This window comes from Triturus cristatus, chromosome 11 (assembly GCF_964204655.1).
Source record: "Triturus cristatus chromosome 11, aTriCri1.1, whole genome shotgun sequence".
In the NCBI taxonomy this organism is placed as follows: Eukaryota; Metazoa; Chordata; class Amphibia; order Caudata; family Salamandridae; genus Triturus; species Triturus cristatus.
Window position 1 is genome coordinate 364,821,438 of NC_140594.1, and position 27,142 is coordinate 364,848,579.

A 27,142-nucleotide genomic window follows, 5' to 3' on the forward strand; every position below is an offset into this window, starting at 1 on the left:
TTTGATAAAGAGAAAATCTATCCCTACCTAAGGGAGGACTACCCTGTGGGTGGAGACACCTCTTCAGACGAGAGTGGGCCTTCACGCTACAGAAAGGCATCCACCAACAGCAACTCTAGTACCAGGAGCTGGGGCAATGAGGATACTCATCATACCCCGTACACTCCGCAACCCCCGCCCCTCTTTGGGTACGGGATGAATACATATCAAGGACCGCCTCCTGTGTGGCCACAAACATAACCTATGTAACCTCAAGCCCCTCATCCTCACTTTTAGAGTTCCTTCCAACCCCCTCATTTTTTAGGCGAGGCTGGGACAGAGCAGGAGCAAGGAGAGGTACCAACCCACTAAAACAACAACAGAAAAGAGTACATTGGCAAACATCACAGGTGGGGACACAACAGACGAGGAGCCAGACCAGCAACCCAAAGAAGATAAACTCGTAGTGAATCTATCACTTCGAGCCTTGTCTAATACAGAAACAAGGGTCTTGCAAAAGGGCCTTGGTTTTGTACCCTCACCCAAGATGGAGCATTTCAGGTCAAACTGTGAACACCAACAGTTCTTCTGTAAGATCCGTCTAAGAAATGTTTTCATGACAAACCTACTAATGAGGTCTGTGATACAGGCCCTTCGAAAATCTTCTACATTCATCCCCTCCTCAGGGATGGGTTCTCCTGAGATCCTGCTTTTCGAACAAGCAGTGCTGAGAGAAATCCACACACTCCCCACATACTCTCATTTCCACAATATGTCATGAATGGAGGAACAAGCTATGTTTTCATTAGCCAATGACAATACCATAACCATAAAACCGGCAGACAAGGGCGGGCCATTGTTATTATGGATACCGCGGAGTATGACGCCGAGTGTCAGAGAAAACTTTATGACCGGCGTTATTACACTCTCATAGTACAGGTTCCATCTCAGACACTCACCACTACCATACGTTCAATGGTTGACTCTGCTACAGCACAAGGTTGGTTGACCAAGAATGAGGCTGATTTCTGATTAATATCAACCCTTAGACCCCCTATTTCTATACTCTCCCTAAAAAACAAGGGCATCACACCACTGTCATGAAGGCCCATTGCATCGGGAATCGGATCCTTATTTGAGCCATTTTTCATCTTTTGTGACCACTTCCTACGACCCCTCGTCCAAAAAAACTCCCTCTTTTCTCAAAGACACGAGGGATGTTCTCAACTTGATCATCAACGAGTCAGGGGTACAGATAGATCTTTTAGTCACTCTTGATGTAGAAGCTCTCTATACCAATATCCCCCAAGATGCCACACTAGAGGTGGTAGAGCAGATATTACTATCTGAAACATGGACATCCCCTACACCTGTAAACTTCATTTTAGAATGGGCGAGCATAGCACTAAAACAGAACTTCTTTCAATTCAGGGATCAACTCTACCATCAGACACAAGACAACAGACCCTCGCTTTTGGAAACACACCCTAAAGCACATTATAAGATACTTGTGTAACATCATTCACACCCCATTCCAATCAGATAACAAGAGCGATCAAAAGACTGGGGCACAGCAGTACCCCCTCTGAGGTTTTCATTCAGACACACGTGGCATATAAAGGACACCATAGTCCACACTAGACACAAAACTGTACAAAAACAAACACAACAATCTCTGTGGGGTCTACACCTGTGACGGGACACTTCCGGTGTGGCTCATGTGGGGTCTGTGCCTTGACCAAACCCTCTAAAATCATACAACTAAATGAGCAACAGATAAGGACACAAAAAATCACACTTTAACTGCAATTCTACTCACTGCATTTACATGATCACCTGCCCATGCAACATGCGCTACATTGGTATGACCACATGCATGGTAAAAACAAGACTAATGGAACATCTCAGTAACATACGATGCAAAAGAATGACAACCAAGTTGAGTACATATTTCATTGAGAAACCACACACTTCAGACCAACTCTCCTGGACAGTTTTAGAAATGCATCCACATGAGACCAAACCCTATCTGTTCCAGAAAGAGCAACGATGGATTTTCTGTCTATCCACCCAAGTAACTGGATTAGACGACATCCCCTGGGGTGAGATCCACAACTGACGTCACCACCATATCTGACATTGTTCTGGTCTGCCCCGATAAATGGCACGTGCCACATCTCCATCTCGAATCGGTGATATTTTTAGCTCTGTCCAATTCCTTCTCCCTCCCTCCACCTACCCACAAGAGAAGAACAGAGCTGTTGTCTGGCTTTTAGTAACAAGTAGATTTGTCCTCGGAAAACCGACACAACCTGTTTACTTGCTTTTGATCTATCGCTAGATAATCTGCATTCCCCATAAAAACCTCCACAGCTCACGGAACCCCCACCCACCCAGCCCGTTGTGTGAGGATTACAGATCAAGCAGAAGATTTGGGATTGCGGATTTTACTTTTTAACTTCAGAAATTCACGAACAAAGGGAGCAATGTCCGAATCTTTAGGCAGCCTCACTTTAAACGTGGCTTCGTCAGACATTTCTTAAACACCTTTAAGAACCACATACGTCTTTTGCCCTGTTTGGGGGCTGTTTACCCTGCTGCAGTTTACGTGTTTTGTGAAAAATGTGCTTATCCAAGACCATGTGCCACATCTGCGGCCTGATGAAAGAACAGCACACACCTGAGCCCCCACCCCCCACCCCCCACCCTCACACATACTGTGTGTAAAACGGTTATGCTGACCACGCGGGAGGTCACTTATGCAATGCATCTACTCCTGGTCGGGTCACAGCTTCAGCCACGTGGTCAGATCACTGGAATGTCCCGAGAGCCCCGGGACAGCCTGAGAGCACACGACACTGCACCGCCACCCCAGAGCTCACCGTGCCACTGATGACGGCGAGCCGTGGTCTCAAGGGCCAGCCCTCGGAACAGAGGCCGCTTGTTCATCGCGGCGTGGTGGAGAGAGGTTAATCAGGAGTAACATGGAGGAACCGGCGACTGATGCGTGACACCAGGTACAAAGAGGAGGCTCTATTCCTGCTGGGTCACCTGGGGCAGGTAACTGAAAACCCCGTCTGGGGTCACATATTTGTCCCGTGGAGCTACAAAGCTAAGCTGCGTGTGAGTAAATCTCAGTGTGCAGTGACGAGCACAGCGTGCAGCATTGTTCAGGTCCCCCATGCACTCGGAGTAGCAGGATCCGGGCAGGGGAGGTGTGTGTGGGAGAGGGTCACCCGGGGTGTGCCTGAAAGAGACCGGCACTTGTGTTTGTTTAATATAAAACCGGAGCACGCTTCTTCCGGCAACATTCCAGATTTTGGGAAACTTGTTTGTTTCTGAAATTAGACTTTCCTAGTATAACTACATCATTTTGCCCAAAGTGACCCGTGCAAAGGAGGGGCCACGGTAGTGTTGAGAAGTACAGGAAATACCCCAACAGTCCCCGCAACCGGCACAATGCGCCACATTTCCTTATTTCCAGAATGATACAGGAATGAATTCACCAGGAGGAGTGGCGGGGCCTGGGAGCAGGCTCTCATACTCGGTGTCAGAGGCGCAACTGGAGCCAAATTTCGGGGGGGGGGCTGAAACTTTAAGCATTAGGCAGAGTGGAGCTGCAGGGGCTCTTAGAGGGGGTGAGCAATAGGCATAATGGAGCTGCAGGGCTCGTAGAAGGGGTGAAACAACAGCAAGGCCTCATTACCTCCTCGTCCGTCTTCCTCGCCACAGTAATCACCAATGAGCCTTCGGCTCCCACAGAAACTCCAAGTATAACTTTACAGTCTAGTCTCCCTCTCCCTCCAATATGGCCCCCGACTACACAGCCAATCCCATAAAGGGACACATAATGCACCAGAACGACCTGTTTTTTTGTTTCTGCACTGCTCCGAGTGCTGTGATTCCTGCTAGTCAGGTAAGTGTGGGGCGGCGGTCCTGCTTTAGCGGACTCGGGGGCCCCGTGTTCGTTTGGGGGGGGCATGTAATGGTTTGTTTTCTCGTTATTGTGTCCCCCTCTCCAACGAGCCTCTCCGGTTTCGTCTTTCAGCGACACCGGCGTGGCGGAGGTCGGTTCGTTTGGTGTCCCGCCTCGTTTATTTACGTGCGCATCTGTGTCCTGTTTTAGCGGACTTGCGAGGCGTGTTTTGGTTTTCTGCCGGCCGCGCGTCCTGCCTTAGCGGACTTCTGCGGTCGGCGCTCTATTCTATGCGCTTCCTCCACGCGCTTTTGCACTGATGGCCATTTTATGGTACTGTGAGTTGTGGCATTTCCTCGGCAGTTCTCTGGGTGCTGTGTTGGCGTCCGGAACGGTCTTCAGGTGGCAATTTTGATCCGTTGGGGGCGCGGGCTTCCAGCTCTTTTTCTTTGCATGCTGGGGGCGTGTCCTGCTGATTACTTGCGCCTGATGGCCATTTAAGGGGCTGTTTCTTGTTGTTGTTGCTGATGGGTGTTATTCCCTTTGCTGCATTTTGTTTGGTGTGTGATGGAGGTTGCTGAGGAGACTGTTGCTCCTGACCTTGGGGCTGTCACTTCTGGGTCTCGGGAGGCTTTGCCTTCATTATCTGTACTCCAACAGATGATTGATTCCGCTGTGTCTTCTGCCTTGCGTGGCAAGTTGGCTGCGCCTCCTTCTAAGAAGCTCAGGTCGGATCCTGCCTCCCAAGTTGGTTCTGACGCTGAGGAGGATGTGGAGGTTCAGGGTCGCTTTGTGCAGGGTACTGATCTTAAGGACGTACTGGGGCACATTCGCGCCAACTTGATGTTTCCTGATTCGGTTGCTCCCATGGAAGATGATTTTTTTGCGCAGTATCAGCGTCCGGATCCTGATACTCTTCCGATGCATTCTTCTGTGGTGAAGGTGTTGGAAAATGAGTGGAAGGATGTTGATAAAGGGGCTTTCCTGCGCTTCTTGGCGAAACGTTACCCTTTGCAGGACTTTTCTTCCAAGTATCCTTCATCTGTGAAGGTTGATTCATTGATGGCGGCGATGTCCTCTCAAGGGTCTGTGGTCTCCGAGGATTCCTCCCCGGCGGATCCTGTGGATCGGAAGGTGGATGGGGCGGTGAAGCGCACTTTTTCTGCTGCCAATTTTTCCATCAGGGCTGCCACTTATTCCTCTTATACCATTCAGTCCTTGCTGAAGGATTTTCAGTCCTTGGCTGAACTGTTGGACCAGGGCGAGGATGTCTCCTCTACGTTGGCCATGATGGAGCAACAGGTTCGTCTCCTTTCGGACATCTCCTATGATGCCTTGGGTGCGGCTGCTTCTGCGGCTGGTTCTTCAGTGGCGGCTAGGCGCCAGTTGTGGTTGCGCTCGTGGAAGGCTGATGCTGCCCAGAAACCTTTACTTATGAAGATTCCTTTTACTGGTGTCAAGCTTTTTGGTCCTCCTTTGGAGGATATGGTCAAGAAGACTGCGGAGGATAGGAAGCTGCTGGCTCCGGATCGGGCTGGTCATTTCCATTCTTTTGGTGCTACCCGTGCCTTTGGGCATTCTCGTAGGGGCCGTGTTCACCAGCCCTTTCGTGGTAGGGGGCGTGGCCAGGGTGCCCCTTCCACTGATAAGTCCTGTTTCTCCAATGTTCAATCCTCCGCTTCTGCTCCCTCGAAGTCATGACTCTGTGTCCCTGGGGAAGGGTCCGGTTGGGGGTCGGCTGCGGTTCTTCCTGGAGTCCTGGAGAATGACTGTGTCAGATCGGTGGGTCCTTCAGGTGGTTTCCGAGGGTTTTCGCCTTGGGTTCAACCAGGTTCCTCCAGACTATTTCAGGTCCACTCCCTGCCCCAGGTTGGCTCACAAGAAGGCGGCGCTTTTGGACAGTATAGAGGCTCTTCTGGCAAAGGTGCTGTGATTCCGGTTCCGGAGGCTCAGCTGGGGTTAGGGGTGTACTCCATCCTTTTCCTTGTGTCCAAGCGCACGGGGGATCTGCGGTCTGTCCTGGACCTCAAATGGCTGAATGGGTTCGTTCCTCCTCAGACTTTCAAAATGGTGTCTCTGAAGTTGATCCTCTCTCTGATTTCTCGGGGGGACTTTCTCACGTCTATCGATCTCCAGGACGCCTATCTCCATGTGCCGGTGCACCCAGCCAGTCAGCGTTTCCTGCGGTTCTGTGTCCTGGGTCGACACTTCCAATTTCAGGTATTGCCTTTTGGTCTCTGCTCTGCTCCCAGGGTGTTTACGAAGGTTTTGGCCCCTGTCATTGGTCATTTGCATGGGGAAGGAATTCAGGTATTTCCCTACCTGGACGATTTATTGATTTCTGCTTCTTCTCTTTCTAAGGCGGTGGTCCATGTCCAGAGGGTTTGCCAGGTCCTGGAACAGCACGGCTTCCTGGTGAATGTGGGGAAGTCATCCCTGGTTCCTGCGCAGGATCTGACTTTCATAGGGGCTCGTTTCAAGACTCTGTTGGGCTCTGTGTTCCTGCCTCCTGCTCGGATGGAATCCGTTCTGTGTGCTGTTCAATCCCTGCTGTCACGTCCTTCCCAGCCTGCGAGACTTTGGTTGAGGGTTCAGGGTCTCATGTCCGCTTCCCTATCTGTGGTTCTTTGGGCTCGCCTTCACATGTACCCAGTGGTTTCCCACATTTTGCGGCATTGGGACCCCTGTTCTCAGGATCTCGATCTCCTGATTCCTGTGTCGGTGGGGGTTCGGGTGGCCCTGGAGTGGTGGTTGGACGTGGTGCATCTCTCCCGGGGTTGTCCTTTCCTTGTGATTCCTTTTCGGGTCCTCACTACAGATGCCAGCCTTTTGGGTTGGGGTGCTACTCTGGGGGACTCTTCGGCTCAGGGTCTTTGGGATCCGATTGTGAGGTCTTGTTCGTCCAATTACAGAGAGCTGAAGGCTGTCCAGTTAGGTCTGTTGGCCTTTTCGGACCTTCTCTTGGGTCATCATGTTCAGGTCCGGACGGACAATCAGGTGGTCATGGCATATCTCAACCATCAAGGGGGCTGCCGGGTTCTTTCCCTCAGTTTCCTGATTTGTTCTTGGGGGGGAGTTGCACCTGGCCTCACTGTCGGCTGTTTATCTTTCGGGTCAGGAAAACGTGGTTGTGGACTGCCTGAGCAGGGTCTTTCCGTCCATGGGTTCCTTGTCCCTGATGCCCCAGATGTTCAGGGTTTTGCGGAGGAGGTTTGGGTCTCCGATTGTGGACCTGTTTGCTTCCAAATTCAATGCGAAGATCTGTTGCTTTTGCACAATTATGCCGTGTCCGGAAGCATGGAGGGTGGATGCTCTATCCTTCCTGTGGCCGAGGGGCCTATTGTATGCGTTCCCTCCTGTTCCCCTGATCCCAGTTGTGTTGCAGAAGATCAAGAGGGAGGGGTTCCTTGTTCTTCTGATTGTGCCAGGTTGGCGTCGCCGCCCATGGTTTCCTCTCTTGTTGGAGATGGCGGTGGGCTCGGGGTGGCTGTTACCCTTCGATCCCTTTCCTCTGATGGGGCCTCCGCTTCCTCTTCCGGTGTTCCGGTCCTTGGGTCTGCAGGCCTGGCTCTTGAGGGACTCCCTGATTCGGGATGGGTGTTCGGCGGTGGTTGCTGATGTTATTCAGCGATCCCGGAGTCCGTCTACTTTGCGTTCATACGCTAAACACTGGGACAACTTTGCTGCCTTGGTCTTCCCCTCATACCTTCATGTCGCACTACCGTCTTCAGATTGGGGGGGTGGGGGGGGTGCGTCGGTTGCCTTTGCCTCTTCTGTGCTGAGTTCCGGGGTCCCATAGGTTGGAAGTTCCATGTGTGTCTTTCCTGTTTTTTGTAATAAAGTTTTGCATTGCTGCTGACTTTTGATGGTGGACTCTGTTCTTACATGAAGCTGATATGCTTTGGTATCGGCTCATTGGTGATTACTGTGGCGAGGAAGACGGACGAGGAGGTAATGCCCCGGTTACTTACCGGTAATCTTCATTACTCCGAGTCCTTGTCTTCCTCGCCACAGTAAAGTTTCCCTTTCCCTCCCGGCCCTCTTCTTGGCTTCATGTCTGCGGCTTGGTTCTCAGGTCGTTCTGGTGCATTATGTGTCCCTTTATGGGATTGGCTGTGTAGTCGGGGGCCATATTGGAGGGAGAGGGAGACTAGACTGTAAAGTTATACTTGGAGTTTCTGTGGGAGCCGAAGGCTCATTGGTGATTACTGTGGCGAGGAAGACAAGGACTCGGAGTAATGAAGATTACCGGTAAGTAACCGGGGCATTAACATGCAAATGGTCTTTTAAAGACCTGTGAAGTGCTCGGGTGCGGCTGTGTGTCTGCCCGGGAAGCTGTCTCATCCCGGGCTGCCACACACGACGGGGGGTGGGGGGGCTGAAGCCCTTCGAGTCCAATGGGCCTTGCCTGCTCGGTGTAGTATGAATCTTGAGGTTCATGAAACCCCACCTTCCGTCGGAGGTTACTAATGGAAGCCACACGTGCACGGAATGGCCCAGGGCCTCTGGGGAGAGCCTAACGTGTGGATTGAACTTGAGGATGACTGATGCACAGCTCTGGAATGCCATTGGATTGAGGGATGGAATGAAACATTTCTTTTGGTGGAGTGCTTACACTACCAGCAAGAACTCGAAAAGAGGAGAGAAACAGAGAGAGGCATACACCCACCATAGATGTAACCCCGTTCCCTTTCTTCTAGGTTCTTTTGGAGAACACCTTTTCAGTTTGCTTGCAAGGCGACCTAGCTGAAAAGCAAAGTAGGATCATAGATTTGCGGCCTCGTGCACAAAAAGGTTGTTGCAGTGCGGTGAGTTGTATTGGGTAACTAGACTCAAACTGTTTGTTGCCAGGGATTCTCACACCCCTTAGCGGAGAGAAGATATTTTTGCAAAAAGTCACAAATCCCCTGCCTCGTTTATAATAATGAGTGGAAGATGGCTTGTACCTCTCCGTGAAAAGTAACAAATGCTGGGAAAGAGGCCTGCATAAGACGGCACACCTCGGTTTCCGTATTTACATTTGTACTGGGCCCCCATTGCAACCCCATGAGGTACAGCGATTACAGCACCTTGAACGGTTGCTTAGCATGAATGTGACCCCATTAGGATGATACAGTGGCTTATAGACCGGTGTCTTTCCCCCCGACGTCCAATGCCTTCTCCAGTAAAGTGTAAATTGTCAACTATTCACATCTTACACGCCTTTGATAGTTACCTCTGGTCCTTGGTAGACACCAGCCATTCCATGTTTTGCGACCACAGATATGTTGCAAAGCTATCGTGCATGCCATGGCGCATCACCAGCATTGCACACTGCATATCACCAGGGGACGGTACTTCTTTGCCCCCGCCCTTTTGCCCATTTCCCTGTTATTTCACAAAGGTTAGTAAAATTGGTATTGTGATTCACAACGTTACTTAAAAATTGCAAAACACTCTTCTGCTTTGAGAATGCAAAGACATTCGTCTTATTATTCCCAGTAAGCAGGTTCTGCAACTGATGGTGAGGGTGACTGTCGGAGTCACCCTTCTAGGGTTTTCTTTAGGCTTCATGATCTATCAGAAAACCAAATATCGGTAAATTTCATAACTAGTGCTTACCTCTAGTCAGTTCTTTTCTGATTGCACTCAGTGACGCCTTCGCAGCGAGAATGTCCTGCTAATCTGTCATTACAAAGGTATGGCTAGCTCAACTGTTACTTTCAGAGCATTGTACATTTTTGTTTCCTCTGTAGTAGTTGCTTCTACTGGCCTTCCTCTTATTGTATTTTAGGCATCAGGAGGTGTGTTTTTCCTTTTGTGCTTTTGTTATGCAGTCAAGGTGGATTAGCAAGTTGCTCCTGCAGGCCAGGAGTTTGAATCTTGGCATGGGCAAGTCGGTCTTCTAGTCTTCTGAGCTCAGAACAGTAACACCTGTGATTTACAGCACGTAGGTTATCATTACGAGTGGCCCATTAATTCTGACAGTCCCGGGAAAAGGAGTTACAGAGCTTATCAGAATTATAAATTGCGGTGTTTCACATTAAGATTTTGGTTGCTGAAACTAGCTGAAATCTGAGTGAACCACTAGGGGAAACATGTGGAATATGGCACAGAAACACTGATTTCCAGAGGTTATTCCACAAAATCTTGTATTCCCCATTATTTTCCCGCACCTGGAATTACGGTGACCCCCGGTAACTGTAATGCCGAGGAGTGAAAATTCCAGGGAATTTAACTGGCGACTTGTAAAGCACAGGAACGTCAACACTGTGGTCTTGAGTGCTATATGAAAAGCAAATTATTATCTTTTCCTTGATAATACATTTTTCTGGATGTTCTGGCCTCTCAAATGTGTCAAGATAGTTTCTCCCATTGGTGGTTCGTTTACAGTTGTTTCCATGCACACTATTCAGCATGAATGAGGTTCCCAAATCTTTATTACCAATTTAAAGCGTCTGAGAGTTCAGGATCTTCTTGCCATTTCAGGGCCCGGTGTACACACTTTGCATAGAAATGCAGCCTTGAGATGATGCAATCTTCTGTATGATATTGCACAGATGTGGCTTCCTATTTTGTGGAGCTGGTGAGGACTGAAAAGCAGCTTTTTTGTCTCACCCAACGAAGTATCTCTTAAACACGGTTCACATCCCCACAAGCCACCATTACACAACCTCTGCCTTCCTTCTGTCTCATGGCAGCAGAAGCCTAGAGGAAATCCCTTTCCAATCTCTGCCAATTGCAAACATTTGGTGGTTTTGGCCACAAATCTGTAGCCAGAAATATCAGTGAATACACTACTTCATTCCTATGTTTGTGTGCCCTGTGTCAGAGTTCTGTAATCAATCAATCAAATTCCTTATTTCGGCCGATTAGGCCATAAAAGATACAAGAACAATGTCATCAAAATACATCCACATTAATATAAAACCATGTAAAATACATAAAACCATGATTGTATAAAAATAATTTCTGATTGCAAATAGACGTTAAAATTCATAGCCTAAAAGATCAGTCTTTAAGATATTTTGACCTTAGCTGCCAGGTAGCCATTAAAAATTTAGCAACTGCAAAGACTATGTGGGGTGCTGTGCTCGTTTTCAATATTCTTAGCGAGTGGAGATAGCTTCTTGAGCCCAAGTTTCTGCATAAGGGAACCAACCAGAATTTTCTAGGTCGATTATATGCAGGACAGAAAAACATAATATGGGATTCTTCCTCATCATGAATACAGCAGCCTGGGCAGATTGTATCCGTCCTTTTTGTCCAATTGTGAGTAAATATTTTGATGGGAAGAGTCCCTAGCCTCCATGGAATAAACAGTTTTCTAGCTAGAATGGGGAAAATGATGTCCATGAACCCTTCGAATTGGTATGTGTCCTTAAAGTCCAAAAATCTAGCAGTCAGAATACCTTTATTAGGAGCGGAAACAAGGGAGACAAAACTTTTTTCCCTGTAAATACCCACAAGGCGTTTGCGTGGGACCCTGAGGCAACCTTGTTCAGGGGAGTCCCATAGTTCAGGAAGACCTAGTCGATAAAGTTCTTTCTTAATAAAGGCCAGCCAAGAAATTTTATCACAATGATTATAAATCATGACATGGGCGAGCTCTTGCCTGTAATGTTCGAGCTCAGTAGTGGACCAAAGCCTGGGCCAGAATCTCAGTGGCATTAATTCCAGGTCTTCTCTTATAGAGGGTAAACCCAAGTCTAATCTTAGGGGGAGAAGGGGTGTACCACAAGGGAGGGCCAAAAGGCGCCTTATAAAATTGTTCTCTACTTTTACAATTCCTGAACCCGCTTTGTGTCCCCAAAGTTCTCCACCATAAGATGCAGCGGCTTTTGATTGCGTTTTATACATCTCAACTGCCGGACTAATAGGTTTGTATGTAGAGGAATTTGCCACTTTCAGAATTCCCCCTGACAGTTGAGAAAGCTTGAGCCGACTTTTAGCCATCTGGGGTTCCCACGATAAATTCTCATGGAGGATTACCCCCAGATACTGAAAGGTATTCACCCTCTCCAATCTTTCAGTGCTCAGAGAAGGATTAGGTCTGGTTTTAGATGATGGATTAAATAACATGAACTTGGTCTTCCCTGTGTTAATTTCTAAACCGTGTTGCTTACAGAAAAGGCCAAATCCATCTAGGATCCGTTGGATCCCCATCGGAGATTTCGACAGCAGGAGGGTATCATCCGCGAACATAATGGCGGGTACCCTCCTGCTACCCAAACATGGGGCATCATTGTCGACAACAGTGTCAAGATGTGCTATGACACTGTTAACGTACAAACAGAACAGGGTTGGTGCAAGGACACAGCCCTGTCTGACCCCTCTTAGGACCGGGAATTTTGATGACAGTGCTCCCGACCTCACATACCTGACCTGTGCATAGTTATTCTCATGGAGCCTGATAATGGCATTTAAAATGTGGGTCGGGACACCTAACTCCTTTAGGGTCTGCCAAAGTTTTTTCCTGGGAACCAGGTCGAATGCTGACCTCAGGTCCACGAACACCATGTACAGCCTTCCCCTCTCAATGGTTACAGTTTTCCAATAGAGGAGAACGAGGCGGAAGATCTGGTCCATGGTGGACGTTTTTTTCCTGAAGCCAGCCTGGAGAGGACTAAGAATTTTATTGTCCTCCATCCAGTCCGAGAGATGGTTTAGAAGGAGGCGCGAATATATTTTTTGAGGGACATCTATCAAACTTATTGGCCTGTAATTGGCAGGGAGAAGAGGAGAGCCCTTTTTAAAAATAGGAACTATTTCAGCCCCCAGCCAAGTACGGGGAATCTCCATCCCACCCAGAATGGAATTAAAAAGTATGAGGAAGTAAGGACCCCAAATGTCTGGATGAAGATGAAAAAGGTCACCAGGCAACCTATCAAGACCCGGTGCCTTGCCCCTCGCCAGTCCCTCAATTGCATTAGCCACCTCGATAAGGGTAAATTCCAGTTCAGAAGTAGGGTCATGGACAGTTGTAAAAGCCACAACCCCCTCATCATCACATTGAAGCGGTTCTTGGTAAAGCTGTCCAAAATGGGCCTCCCATACAGATGCTGCAATGTTTGGCTCCACTGCAGCCTTGGGTTCTGCCGTGCCAATATTTACCAGAAACCCAAATTTTCTCATATCCCTCATTTCCAGTGCAAGTGTGAGATCCTGCCATCTGTTCCAGTCCCATACTGACCGAGCCACTGCCATAGCTTTCCTATAGTTTCGTCTTAGCTCGGAGATTTTAGCCTTATCGAGACCTATTTTAACTGTATCTATTAATTCTGTCTTAATCTTTCTGCAGGATGAATTATACCACGTTGGAGTACGTGTTTTATTTTTCCTCTGCGGAGCCACTGGATAAAAAACATCACCCAATGCACCCACTAGGTCATCATGGATTAAGGCCAGCTTCTCATTAAAATGCAGATCTTTAGGCTGCATAATTAGCAGATCCAGTTCTTCTAACTTTGGAAGTGCTATCCTGTAAATGTTACTTATAGACTCCTCTGAGTTCTGCAGTTTCCCGCACTTAACCCTGCGTCTATTCGAGCTAAGTACCAGGTTCCCGGAATCATGGTCAAGCTCAGCAGAAGGAGATCGCGCAGCAGCCACAGGATGCACCATCTCCATTATAAGTGCATTGCGGTCACTGTCCGATCTAGCTGTTACTTTAAAGTCCAGGACCATTGGCCATAGACTCATATCTACAAGGATGTAATCCAGCCTGGATTCATGGTTCTTCCTATTAAACGTGTATGCAGAGGGGATGTCAGAGATAGTACGTCCGTTACATGCCCTTAAAGAAAAATTTAATGTTAGGGACATGATTTGCACAGCCAAAGGGGACCAGGATTTAACATACGGAGATTGGCAAGGGGGAACACCCCAAAAATCGTCTTCTGCCATAAGTGCACCTTCCCTTAAACCTTTCAGGGGCTCAAAGTGGCAATTTAAATCCCCACCCAGCACTATCTTATAGTTGTTAGGAAGGGATTCCAGAAAGCGCGCAAGATCATCAAATAGAGGGGATTCCATAGTAATACCAATAGGGCGAGAGTACACATTAAGTACTGCTAAGTTGGAACCATTAGGCCACTTGAGTAGAACACACTGTATGTCCGGCGAGAGAGTCGGTAGGCTCTCCGCAATACACCCAATGTGACTAGCTACCCAAATCGCCAGTCCTCCAGATGGCCTCCCCCTGCCAGACCAAGCTGCAGTTACTTCAAAAACTGCGTAACCCGCTCTGGACTGAGGTTCCCTAGCCCAGGTCTCCTGGAAGAGACAAACGTCACTATTATTTATCAGAGAGTCCCAATCACTCGTATCTATTTTATTGGAAATGCCGGCGACATTCCAAGAAAGAACCTTAATGACGTTTTCAGGCACATCTAATCCATAACCACCACTTTCCTCCATTATAACATCTATAGTTGGAGATGAAGATGTATTAAGTGATATTTCGAGGGTCGGTGGAGCAATAGTACAAACATTAGGAGTGAGTGAGGGGATCGGGCTCTGCCTTCCTTCTGTCTCATGGCAGCAGAAGCCTAGAGGAAATCCCTTTCCAATCTCTGCCAATTGCAAACATTTGGTGGTTTTGGCCACAAATCTGTAGCCAGAAATATCAGTGAATACACTACTTCATTCCTATGTTTGTGTGCCCTGTGTCAGAGTTCTGTAATCACTTTACTGCTCGCTAGAGCTATGGCCTATCCGAACAGTTGCCTGATGCAAGAGAACCTTTTTTCTTATGTATGCTAGATGTTCTAGGCTTTTTTTTTTTTTTACTATTGCTGTTCTCCACTTTATTAGGATACTGGAGTGACGTGTTAGTACTTTTATGAATGCGGACTCTAAACCATGCCTGTCCACCAACCTTTGTAATTTCTTGACGGGCAAAAGCCCATCTATTGCCTTCTTAGTTGTTTTTTTTTAAAATGAAATTTATGACCTTCAAAGAAAGCAGTAAGTGGAATTGAAGTGCATTCGACGGGGTCTAATATAGCATCAGATGTATTATTCATAGTCCCCTGGGGAAGACTGCTGGAAGTACCTTGGCTTCTCTGCTTGCCTCTGTACTCTGAGTACCAGCTTGAGAATTCATTATCAATTTGGCATGGCTGGCTCTGTAGACTGTCCTCATAAAAGCCTTTCTTATTCCTTTTTTTGTAAACCGTTGGAGGCAAAAAGTTAGTAATCTTTGTAAGAATGTGTTCCACCTTTTTGTGGCAGAGTTCAGTGGTAAGAATCAAGAAAACGCTACCAACTAGAACTTGTAGCTTTAATCAAGTTTCCATAGTGGACCATCTGGCCTTTTACTCCCTTCTCTGTCAAACATGCCTCTGGGTTTCTCTGCACATTTTAAAACTCACTGACAAAAATGTGTGTTACACTAGAGCCCGGCATCAAACTGCCCTCATGACCTCATAAAGGCGACAAAAGATCCTGCATATGTAGAGATGTGGCAGAGAGCTTATTTGACACAACATCTTTGAATTATCGCTCAAGTCTGCAACATAGTGGACAGTTTTGTGATGTGGCCTATAAAATTAGTCCACATTAGGCGCTGACAAATCAAGTCAGTCTTCGACTCTCTGCACCACTTGAATTTTCACTGAATATTCAGGCTACAAAAGCATCTTTTAAAAAGAGCCGACAGTCAGTATCCCTAATGCAGGCGCCTTTCTTTTATTTATGACAAAAGCAAATACTGGCTGCATTGGCCATCCTTTATTGAGTGTGTCAGATTGGCAATTTCTGGTCTGTGTGCTGAAGAGTTAGCTGTGAAACTAAAAAGCAAGAATGCTGTTTCATTTGAAATAGGGAGTACGTTCCACAGTTGTCTTTTGTTGTGTTTAACCGGATATTTGTTTACATCCTACAAACAGGACGAACTTTTTAGCCTATTTGACAATAACAAACTAAGTTTAAGCAGTCTGTCCTGGTGTCCAGCATTTAATCCATGGCAATTTATGTGCTCAAGTAAGAAATAATGGCTTAGGTAAAGGCAGGAATATTATGAGCGAAGCACCTTTGAATGAGCCTCAGTTCTTCTGGGTCCACTCTCCTGCACTTCCCTGTTTAAGGGATTTCAGTCTCATGTAATTTGTTATTGAGTTTTTGTTATGTGCATGTGTTGCATCTGGCATCCTTGGCTGGCATAAGGACTCTGCACGCACTACTGCTGATAACCAGTGCACATTTTCTTGTGCTCTCTCCTTAAAACACAGTAGAATCGGATTGTACCCAATTGGCATATTTAATTTAATTGTAAGTCCCTAGTAAAGTGGCATGACCTGAGCCCGTGGCCTGTAAATTAAATGCTACTAGGGTGCCTGCAGCACTGGTTGTGCATCCCACTTAGATAGCCCTCGGGTTTGTCATTGCAGCCTGTGTGTGCAGCTACAAACTGTCATTTGGACCTGGCAAAATAAACCTTTTGCCATGCCCAAACCTTTACTTTTTAATACATATAATTTACCCCTAGGGTTGGCCCTGGACAGCCTGGCCAAGGGCAAGAACAGGGGAACCCTACTCACAACGGAACCATAGTACTATGTTTATATAAGACACAGCGGTTCCTGTGGACTATGTGGACATTATTTAAGCAATATTTATGCACAATCGCAATCGAAAAGGGTGCAAAAATGTCAGAGGACAATAAACAGACTACACAGTGTGATTGGGTATAGCATATTTATAAACAAGCAATCAATCACAATATAGGTACACTTCTTTTCAGTCCAAAGCGCAACAGTTTGTGCATTGTCCCCAAGTGCAAAATGGAACCAACAAAGTGAATATATAAACGGAATAAATATAAACACGGTTTCCATGAATTCGGAGAAAAGGCCATATAAATGTATTGTTTCAGCAGCATAGGTACAATGAAACATGCTGGGTAATGGTCATTTCTAAGTGCTTGTCGACGGCGTTTTGACCCTTCTATGTATGTGGGGTCTCTTCAGGACTGACGGATTTGGGACATCCGGCTGGTAATGGTAAGCGCAGCCTTGGTGAAGGTGATGTGCCACAGTGAATAGGTGAAACTAAAAACTCACATGAGGACCCGGCCGGGTTCTCGATGTGAGGTAAGGTAGGCACTTCAGTATGTTAAAATGCCCTCGATGATGGATGTGCTACAGCCGTGGCAGTATAATAAAAAGTCCTTTCAGGGTGCCTTGATAACACACTATAATTTCAGAATAATGTGAGACCGGACGGATCTCCGTGTAGACTGCCAATGCCGCGTGAGTCAGCTGCAGTGCATCTTTGTGCATCCAGCCAACCGAACCACTCTGCACCCGAGCCGCCTGACCCCGTTTCCGACGAACCGGCTGTGCCACCGTGCTCCCAGACCCCTTTAGACCTAAGCCCCCGTTTGGGAGCCCTCAAACTTTTCCGCAAGTTCCAGTGTGCAGCCTGTTTTTGGGTGGTCCCCCTTCACCGTAGTGCACCAGCTACTAGCTTTACCAGCACCCTGCTCCTGGTAGAAGCTGGGTGGTCCTCAAAGAACTCCTGGCAGAACTTTGGACCATGGTCCACTACAACACCGAACCCTGAAGGTGAACTCCCTGAAACCAACTGTACCTATCTTTATGCATCTTTGACTTTTCCTCCCATAGGATTGCATTATGCATAAAAGCGCACTGGTTTGAACGTTTTACTTACCTGTGAATATTGCTATCGAAAACAATACTTGCATTTGAATGAAGTTCTTGTTTTTAAAACATATATAAAAAGAAGTGTTATTTTTCCAATTTGGTCTCGGATTTATTCTTTGAGTTTGTGTCTCATTTATTGGCTCTCTGAGTACAACAAATGCTTAGCACTACTCTCTGATAATCCCAACTGCTTTACCACATTACCACAAAAGAGAGTGTTGGCGTTACCTACTTTTGCCTCTGTAAACCAATTGGGGACCCACTGGACTCTGCATTGTACTTCGTTTTAGTACACTATATAGAGAGGCAGCTTCCCACAGTTTAATTGTTAAAAGTTACTCTATTTTTCTAAAGGGTGTGGGATTTTCCTTGTGTTGTGTTTTCACGTTATTAGTGTTTGAAGTGCTGCAGAAATACTTTACACGCTGCCTCTAAATAAACCTGACCGCTCTGTGCCAACCTACCAGAGGGCTGAGCACAGATTAATTTGGGATTTGCTTGTGCCTCACCCTGTCAAGGATTTTGGTTGCTGCTTGGCTAGGGTTACACCCCCCTAAACCAGTAACCCAAGTTCTTACAGTATGTTTACCATAATTTTGAAGACGACACCCCCGATAGGAGTTTATTTATGCATGGCCATTCCGATTCAAACCTATAACTATATAGTGGCAGGTTTAGGTCTCTTCCAAAACTTTTAAAGATTATCTGTGTGCTTCTTCGACTGGAAGAAATCTTTTTTTGTTGCAGAATGGCAACAGACAAAACTAAATAATTCCCTAGAAATGTATCTAGACGATCCCAGGATTAGTTCTGACTAATTGTTGTAATAACCATGATTCTGAAAGGCCGTAGTTGCTGAATTTGGAGGAAGCAGGTAAAACACCGGAATGCGGTGGTTCAGTGCTTCATACCAAAGGAAAATATTTGTATACATCGATAGGATTTTTGTGCCAAATTTTTGATAATTCAAAAACTGGTATAATTGTGTAAGTTTTCTAATTTCACTTCAAAACAGTAACGCAAAATTGCCGAAATTACTCAGGCCTAATTCAGATTTCACCCAGTCTATTCTCAACATAGGGTGACGCTCTCACTGACGTCACTTAACATTTACGAGCTTTGCCTCTTTCTCCCCTTTATTCCCCCTTCCCCCCCTTATAAATCCTCTGTCTTAAACAGTAAAGCCTCAGTTACTTAACTTGAATGTGAAGAACTGCAACCAGTGGTGGAAATTTAAGCTTAAAAGGTTTCAGTGTCAAACAGTTACATAATACATTGTTATCAAGACACAATGTTAAAATTCAGTAGGGAAGTAAATAAAAATAATTTTTAAAACCAAACTCCATGTTGAGATTGATTACATTTTTCGGTTAAAAAGGATTCATACACAAGTGTGTTACTGATCAACATGCCTATTGATAAAAGAAAGTGTGATTTGGGGAAATGTAATATTCATATACGTCTTTTCTTTTCGTCTTGGTTTGTAGGAGCTGACTTTACAGATGAATTTATTGGAACTGATTCGGAAGTTGCAGCAGAAAGAATCACAACTGGGAAACAGCTTTAATTGACTTGACACACACACACAACAGTGCACACTGGTGTGAAATCCGACATTCAGCGGCAATCTCTAGTATTTGTTCTTCCAAGGAAAGTAAAACATTAGAACACGTGCCTAAGATCACAGAACCAGCAGATTGGGGATTATATGAATGAAAGGGAGGAGTGCTGAACGGCTGTAGCCGAAGCCGACTCTTCCAGTAGACATTAACTCTTCTATGACACTCTCCACCTGGTTTCAAAAATGTGGTTTCGCCCCGTTTAATATCCATCCATGGTTTGAACTATTTTTATTATTATTGTTTGCTTTGGGTTTCCTTTACGGTAACTGAGTACTGGATCCGTTCAACACAAAAGATTTTGTAGTTTTCGGGTGTTTTTCTGGAACGTTCAAATCTTTCAGTTTAATTGAAATGCGCTTTTTACGACCTCGTGGATGGGTATCAATTGGTAATTAATTCAATAACATTCAGATGCAAATAAACCCGGAAACAAACTGTTGTCTGGTGGATCTTGCTTCAGGTAAGATGTGAACATTGGGTAAAACATAAATGAAGGGGATAGTGTCCAAAGCCAGAGAGATCTGGGATGGTGGTAATGAACCTTGAAACGTTGCAGTTGTGTTTAATCTACGGAGTTTTGCAAGGCTGGCTACATTTTAAACAAGCATTTGCAATGCAATAGGTCTCGCAAGTGCGAGATTTTGAGCTATTGGAATTGTAAATGACAATGCCCTTTATTTCTGTTTAAAAAAAAAAAAACCTTCATTAATAAAAGGCATTGTCATTTACAATACCAATAGGTTAAAGTTTCTAAAATGTGAGACCTATTGCATTGCAAATGCTGGTTGTTTACAAGCGCCCCATGCTGCACTTTCACTAGAGGCCACGCCCTTTCGTTAGACAAGTGTGTCTAAAGTAAGGTCCCAGCCGCTATTAAAGTAAAAGCGTGGAATGGGACGCTTTCACCCAAAAAAAACCCATTTGTTTCTCAAGTTAACAAACGCTTTTTCTTTGTAAAAGCGCCTGTGAAAGCGCGTATGGCACGTTAAATGTTGCAGGACAGCTTGTAGTGCCTGCAGTAAGAGAAAACATTTAAACAATAGTGCTTACAAAGTAATAAGAGTACTGTGTAACAACTCAAGTAAAAGGGTCAGTCCTCATGGGAGGTTACAAATGAAGACAAGGCGGTACTAAGGAGGGACTACCTAGCCTATTAAGGAATCAGAAGCCTGCATTTACGAAAGACAATGACTAATATGGGCAGAGAGTGGGCCAGGCTTCACGTTTATACTCCCAATACAGCATGGCTCGCAGAGCAGCGCATGCGCTGCCCAGGCTCGACCTAAAAATGGGGGCAAAGAATGGGTCCTTCATTGCTGCAGAAATATTCCTGGTGCTGCACATGGCTATTTCTCCTTCTTTTCCTTCTCTCCCTGCTACCCGAGTTCGCTTGGTGTGTCTTTGAGTGAGCCTCCAGCTGCACAGAAAGACAAAGTACACAACAGCTAATGCTGCAGCTCAGGTGAGATCGGTATACACAGTTCCTTGTAGCCTGGTGTACTGTTCATGTTGGTCAAGACATCTGACTGCAGGATGTGGTCACAGAAATGAACTTTTCATTCAAGCAAAGTCTAGGAAATTCACACTTCTTCGAGTGGTTTTGTGACTTCAAGAAGGCTTGTATTATTGATATTCTTTCTCAGATGTGAAAATAAAGAATTGAAGACCATAACTTGATATTAGGGCTTACAGTACAGACCGTGTTCCAGCCTTTGCAAAATTCAAATTGTATTCCAAAAATAGTGTGTGGCTGCATTCAAACAAACTATCTTTCCTCTCCTGTCATTCCTTTGCATATAAATCTATTTAATTTTTGTTTTAAAGGTTAGAGCATGACATCGATCAATGACCAATATTTGCTACGGTTGCAATGAACATGAGCCCTAGGCTTACCTTGAAGGTAGCGGAATCCTGAGATGTTAATTAAACCTCTGCCCATTCGGGCTGGTTATTTTCAGGTTTAATAGTCATCATGCATTCATTTCATTGTATTCGCTCCATCCTCCTTAATCTTTTTGGAAGTTTTGTAAGCCACACCTACCACAGTAGACTACTTTTTCCACATTTATCACCTGGTCAATTCCTCCAAGCTGGTCCTTATTCCTCTGTGGTCTTGCCCCGCCTCTCCCACACAAATCCCCAATTTAGCCCTATGAGCAATCTGTAAGCACACTACCAACCAGGATTCATGTATCTATCCAGTTTCATGAAACTGAAAACTCACAGAATTGCTAACTTTGGTTTCAGAATCGTTCCATCCCAGCGTTACCCAGAATACTTTCTCCAGATCATACTAACGTCTTCCTATCTTGGTGCTCTTTCAAATCATATGGATAAATCTCCCTCGATCTCTTTAAATGGAAGACAAACACAAACTCACTGTATTTTATAAAGTTTTGTTGCTGTATGGAAATGTACCTACGCTCGGTCTGTTCTTCCTCATCCGGTGGGCTACTTTCCCTTTCTGCTATTCTCTGAGCTATTCTAGGTTGTTCTATGTGTGTCTCTACACTTTCAGTGATGTCTTTTTATAGGGCGTGCATCAGTTGTGAGTACTTAAAAAATTCTCTCTGGGCAAATTCAAACAGAGTTTGAAATGAGACATTAGATTTTAGTGTGTGGTGATTTAAGACATCCCTCATGTCTTTTGATGCTCATTAAGTTCCATATATGTAATCTAGACGGTTTCATTGGGACTCTCACACTGTCCGTGTCCATAAGGCAATTGCACTTTTCTCTCTATTTCTCGTTCCCATGATCTTAAGCACTGCCTTCCACACTTTTATCACTTTTACAGTCTCTACAGATGGCCCCTCCCCAGCCCAGTGTAGCAAGTGCAAGCATCCTTTCCCTCCCATAATTCCTCTCAATGATGACATCATCAAGTGAGTGTAAGTGTTTTCAGGGGTTTATGTGTTTCAAACATGTACTAACCTACTACGAAAGTTAAATGAGTATACTAGGTGCACTGCTACTGAGTAATGCTACGTTTTACATATTTTATGTGAGTGGTTGTGTGACTACCTTTCCGTGTCTGGGTGTGTAAGTGGCAGTATGGGTGTTTAAGTGGGTGTGTGAGTAGCTGTGTGAGCGAGTGACATGCTGTGTGAGTTGCAGTATTGGTGAGTAAGTGGGTGTGCAGTGGCTGTATGAGTGAGTGAGTGGCGGTGTGAGTGGCTTTATGGGTGGGTAAGTGGGTGTGTAGTGACTGTATAGGTGAGTGAGTGGGTGTCTGAATGACTGAATGAGTGAGTGACTCGTGTGTAAGTGGCTGTGTGGGTTAGCGAGTGGCTGTTTGGTCAAGAAAGTTGGTGTGTAAGTGGCTGTATTGGAGTGTGTGTGTGTGTGTGTGTGACTGACTGGGTGAGTGAGCAGATGTGTGAGTGCTTGAATGGATGTGTGAATGGGTATGTAAGTGGTGTGGGTGAGTGTTTGTATTGGTGAGTGAGTGGCTGTGTTAAGAGTCTGTATGGGTGAGTTAGTGGGTGTGTGAGATACTGTATGGTTAAATAAGTGGGTGTGTCAGTAGCTATATGGGTGTGTGACTGTCAGTGGCTGTAACGGTGAGTGACGGTTTATGAGCGTCTGTATGGGTGAGTAAATGGTTGTGTGTGTGGCTGTACAAGTGAGTGGGTGTGTGACTGCCTATGGAGGAGTGAGTGGGTATACGGGTACTGGTATAGGTCTGTGAGTGGGTGTGTGACTGCATCTATGGAGGAGTGAGTGGGTACACGGGTACTGGTATGGGTCTGTGAATGGGTGTGTAAGTGGTTCTGTGGATGACGTCATCAGAAATGTCACTGACCAGGTCATGAGTGATGTAATATGTGAGGTCATAAACAGTGCATTGCGGGGACGTAAGTTATATTTACCTCCGGTAACTATAGCTGCTGAATTTCCCTGGTTTTGTACGCGTGAAATCTCAGCCTAACTATAATGTCCCTGTAACCTTTGTTTTATTTCAGTAAATTTCGGAGGGTGTTTTAATTCTCTTTCCTAGCCATAACGCCCCTTTAACCTTTGGTTTTTTCAGTGAATTTCTAAGGTTTTAAAAAATTCTATTTTCGAACTGTAACGTCCCTGTAACCTTTGGTTTTTTAAGTGAATTTCTATGGTTTTCTAACTAGTAGTCACGTTTGCAGAATGGTGGAGAAACGGGACGGGACCTCTGACCAGCTCTCATCAATCCTGCTGAGTGGGACTTAGTGGATGGAACAGGAGGGCTTGTTGGCCCCCAAGGTGGAGAAAGGGGCCCTGGGCCTCCGGTGTCTTGTGGTCTTTTTATTTATTGTGTATTTTTTTCGGGGTGGGAGGCCACACAGCCCCCGCTTCTCTGGGCTAATTTTTGCTGTGCAGACCATATCCACCAGGGCCATGCCTATTTAGAATAGGGGAGGGATGCCACATGGCCCCCCTCCCCAGGCCGATTTAGGCCCCGGGAACCCCATCCCCTGGGGACCAGCCATAAACAGTTTTTATAAAGTAAAAGGGAGGGGAAGCTAAGCGGTCCCCTTCTAGGCCGATTCTGGCCTCAAGGACCTCGGGGGCCCAGCCTCTAATGTGGGTACCCATTCATTAAAAATGGGGACTGCGGGGGAGCCTGAAGGCCCCTGCAGTCCCTGCTGGTTCCCCGCCTCCTGCGGGAGCCGGCATTGCTTTTACACATTGGGAGCTTGTTAGACCTGGCATTTCTTGGCGTGATTACCCCTGACTTTTTGCCTCTACCTCCTCTACTTTTGATGCTGTGATGGATTTAGTTTTACTGGCTGTGATCAGCAGTGGCAAAGTGCCCAGAGTATCTGTGTCAAAGTGCAAGTGCTCCCTGTATAAAGTGTAATGGTAATTGGGTGTCCATAATTGGTATATTTGTGTTACTAGTAAAGTCCCTAGCAAAGTGAACCATATGTGCCAGGGCTGGTAACACAAATGCTACTAGTGGGCCTGCAGCACTAATTATGCCACACACACCGGTAGCCTTAAAAAGAGAACTCAGGCCTGCCACTGCAGTGCCTGCGCGCAGTTTGTTAAAATGCCATGTTGTCCTGACAAGTGCACCCACTTGCCAGGCCTTACCCTTCCCTTTTTAGGCACATCAGACACCCCTATGGTAGGCCCAAGGTACCCCCTGGGCAGGGTGCAGTGTAGGTGAAAGGTAGGGCATGTACTAAGGTGTGTACCATGTCCTAACAGTGAAATACTCTACATTTCGTTTTTCACTGTTGAAATGCCATCTAGCCCATAGGACAGAATGGGCAGGCTGTGTAATATGTTTCCAGCCTATCTTCCCCTAGGCTTAAGATGGAGAGGTGAAGTTTAGTGGGCCTGAACTCACAATTTAATAACATCTTTTTGTGAAGGTGGTTTTTGCATTGTGTGTTCGGAAACCACTCTTTTAGAAGTGGATGGGTTTTTGTGTTTTAACATTTCTGTGTGTCTCTGCGTGGTTGTGGATTGACTGTCTGGATTTGAATGTGATAGGCTCTGGGGAATGTCTTGACCCAGGGGAGGAGGTGAGACAGCAACAGGCTGATCTGCAGTGTAGGGGGAGGTGTATCCCCTGGAGGTGAAGAAGCCTGGGCTGCCACCATGAAACCATTGGATCCATCTCCTGCTGAGTGATTAAGGATCCAGATCCCCACTATCAAAGGAAGAAGGTGTTATTGGCAGGGAGACACCTGGAACTGGTTTGGACGGGGTCAGTGCCCCCCTGAACACAAATACTTCAAAGACATTTAGGGGTGTAACTAGGAGAGCTGAAACCTCTGGACTTTGGAATGGAACTGTTCAAGACTGTAAAGGATTGAACCTACTTTGTGGTCAAGAGGAACCTCTGCCAAGGAAGAAACAGCCGAAGAGACTGAAGGAAAGGACTGACCCTTGCTGTGTGTTCTGGGGCTGGCCTGCAGTTTGATGCTTTAACCAAGGAGAGGCTAAAGGGACTTTGCTGTGTGCTGTGTCCCCCTGCTTGAAAGGACTTTGCTGTGTACTGAAGTAACCTAACCGGAAGCGCCCAAGGAGAGCTGGCTCCCTGTTGTGGAAACTCAGGAAACCAAAAGTTTTCAGGTGTGTCTCAGCGACGCTGTGTGCATGTGCTTTTTGCAGCCCGAGACCCTCGTAAGAATTGCCCTGTGTACGTGGGCTTCAGGAATCCAAGTGAGTCTCAGTGACGCTGTGTGCGTGTGCTCTGTGCATCCTGAGACCTTCGTGAGGATCGTCCTGTGATCGTGTGCACCCGGAATCCAAGTGAGTCTCAGCGATGCTCTGTGTGTGTGCTTTGTGCAGCCTGAGACATTCGTGAGGATTGCTCTGTGATCTTGTGCACCCGGAACTCAAGGGAGTCTCAGCGACGCTGGGTGCGTGTGCTTTGTGCAACCCGAGACCTTCGTGAAGAGTGCCTTGTGACCGTGCACACCCGGAGCTCAAGTGTCGGATAGGATGCAAACTGCATAGTATTGCATTAGGACTGCATTGGATCGCCTAGCATTGCTTATTAATACTGCAAGAACCTACAAGGGCTTACTGGCCTCATAACCAGCAAGGTGAATTATTCCAAATACGCATATGTTGGATTGTTATTGTGTGGTCTCATCGTATAACTTTTTATATAAACATATACTTGGTTTTTTATGAAACTCATGTTGAGTCCGTTGGTGGTATCATCATTGGGTTGCTGTGAGCGTGGTTTCAAATACTTTACACATTTGCCGTGGAAGTAAGCCTGGTTACTCGTGCCAAGCTACCGAGGGGGTGAGAAGGGGCTATCTGAGAATCTGTCCTTCCTTTCCCTGACATAGAAGCAAGGGTCTCTATTTGGACTAAGGTACCTACTTCAACCAACTAGGGACACCCAGGTCTACCAGAGCTGCTAACATGTAGTTCCCTGTGTGTAAAACCAATTGTGCTCCGATTTGAGCAAGCAAGACCAAAAGTGCACCCCAGGACAGCAGGAACTGGCCCTGGAGGATGCAGGGCCATGTATGGCTCCAGGAAGGGGGGGGGGGGACCGCACGGCTCCTCTCCCCCCCCCCCCCCCCCCCCTCCACGGTTAAGGGCCTGCCCCAGGGAGGTGGTGGTTCCTGGGGCCGAGAACGGCCCAGGAAGGGGGCCAGCCGGCTCACTCCCATTTCTTAAACACTTTTGGCCCAAGGGAGATGGTGGCCCCCAGGGCTCGGGTGGTCAGTGAGGTCCCGATATCAAAAATTAAAAGCCCCGGGGAGGTGTTGTGCCCAGGGTAGGAGTGGGTCCGCGAGGCTCTCCATTACATTAGCCCTGGGGAGGTGGCAGTCCCAAGGCTGCGGGGGAGGCCAGACAGGTCTCCCCCGCACAAATTTGTAAATTGCCTGGGTAGGTGGTAGTTACTGGGGCAACGGGGGCCGTGCGGGTCCCCCCACATGTTTGTTTGCCCCATGGAGGTGGTGGTGCCTGGAGCGTGGGGGTGCCACATGGACACCCCCACATATATTTAAAAACATGCCCCCTGGGGCTTCTTATAAAAGACGCTTGGGAGCCAGTGTGTCTTTTTTTGTCACGGGTCCAACCGTAAATTTGCAGCAATATTTTTTTTAAAAAAATGCTTTTAACCCACTGCGGGACCCTCCCCACCATGTCTGAGGGTTAGGGTATTCCTACCCTGCCCCCTTTTCTTTAATTTGTACTTTTTTGTGGTACTTGGCTTCAAGCCTCAAGATGGCTGCCAACACTTCCTGGTTGAAGTGTTGGCAGCCAATCAAATTTCAGTAGGATCTGTGAGACCATTGCAAGGACTCGCGTCCCCAGACATCTATATTTTATAAACTTTAATATTTCTGAAACTACTGAACGGATTTACACCAAATCACAAAAAGCGCTCTTTCTGGACCAACGTCTAGCTTTCTGCCAAATTTGGTGGAATTCTGTTCAGCAGTTCGAGCTGTAGTTGTGTTTAAAAAAAAAAAAAATGAAAAATCCCCATAGACATAACATGTAGAAAATGAATTTTG

The 27,142-nt window shown here is 46.5% G+C and overlaps 1 protein-coding gene across 4 annotated transcripts in view; it reads left to right on the plus strand.

The window, feature by feature from the left end:
• The window catches only part of LOC146784189 (protein DGCR6-like), a 115,989-nt gene extending 96,392 nt beyond the window's left edge, over window positions 1-19,597 (plus strand). For all 4 annotated transcript variants that reach the window (XM_085633901.1, XM_085633898.1, XM_085633899.1 and 1 more), the window contains one exon: window positions 19,029-19,597. In XM_085633901.1, coding sequence (XP_085490027.1) covers window positions 19,029-19,112 — 84 coding nt within the window. In that variant the 3' untranslated portion in view covers window positions 19,113-19,597. The remainder of the gene's footprint in view (window positions 1-19,028) is intronic.
• Window positions 19,598-27,142: the final 7,545 nt, after the last annotated feature.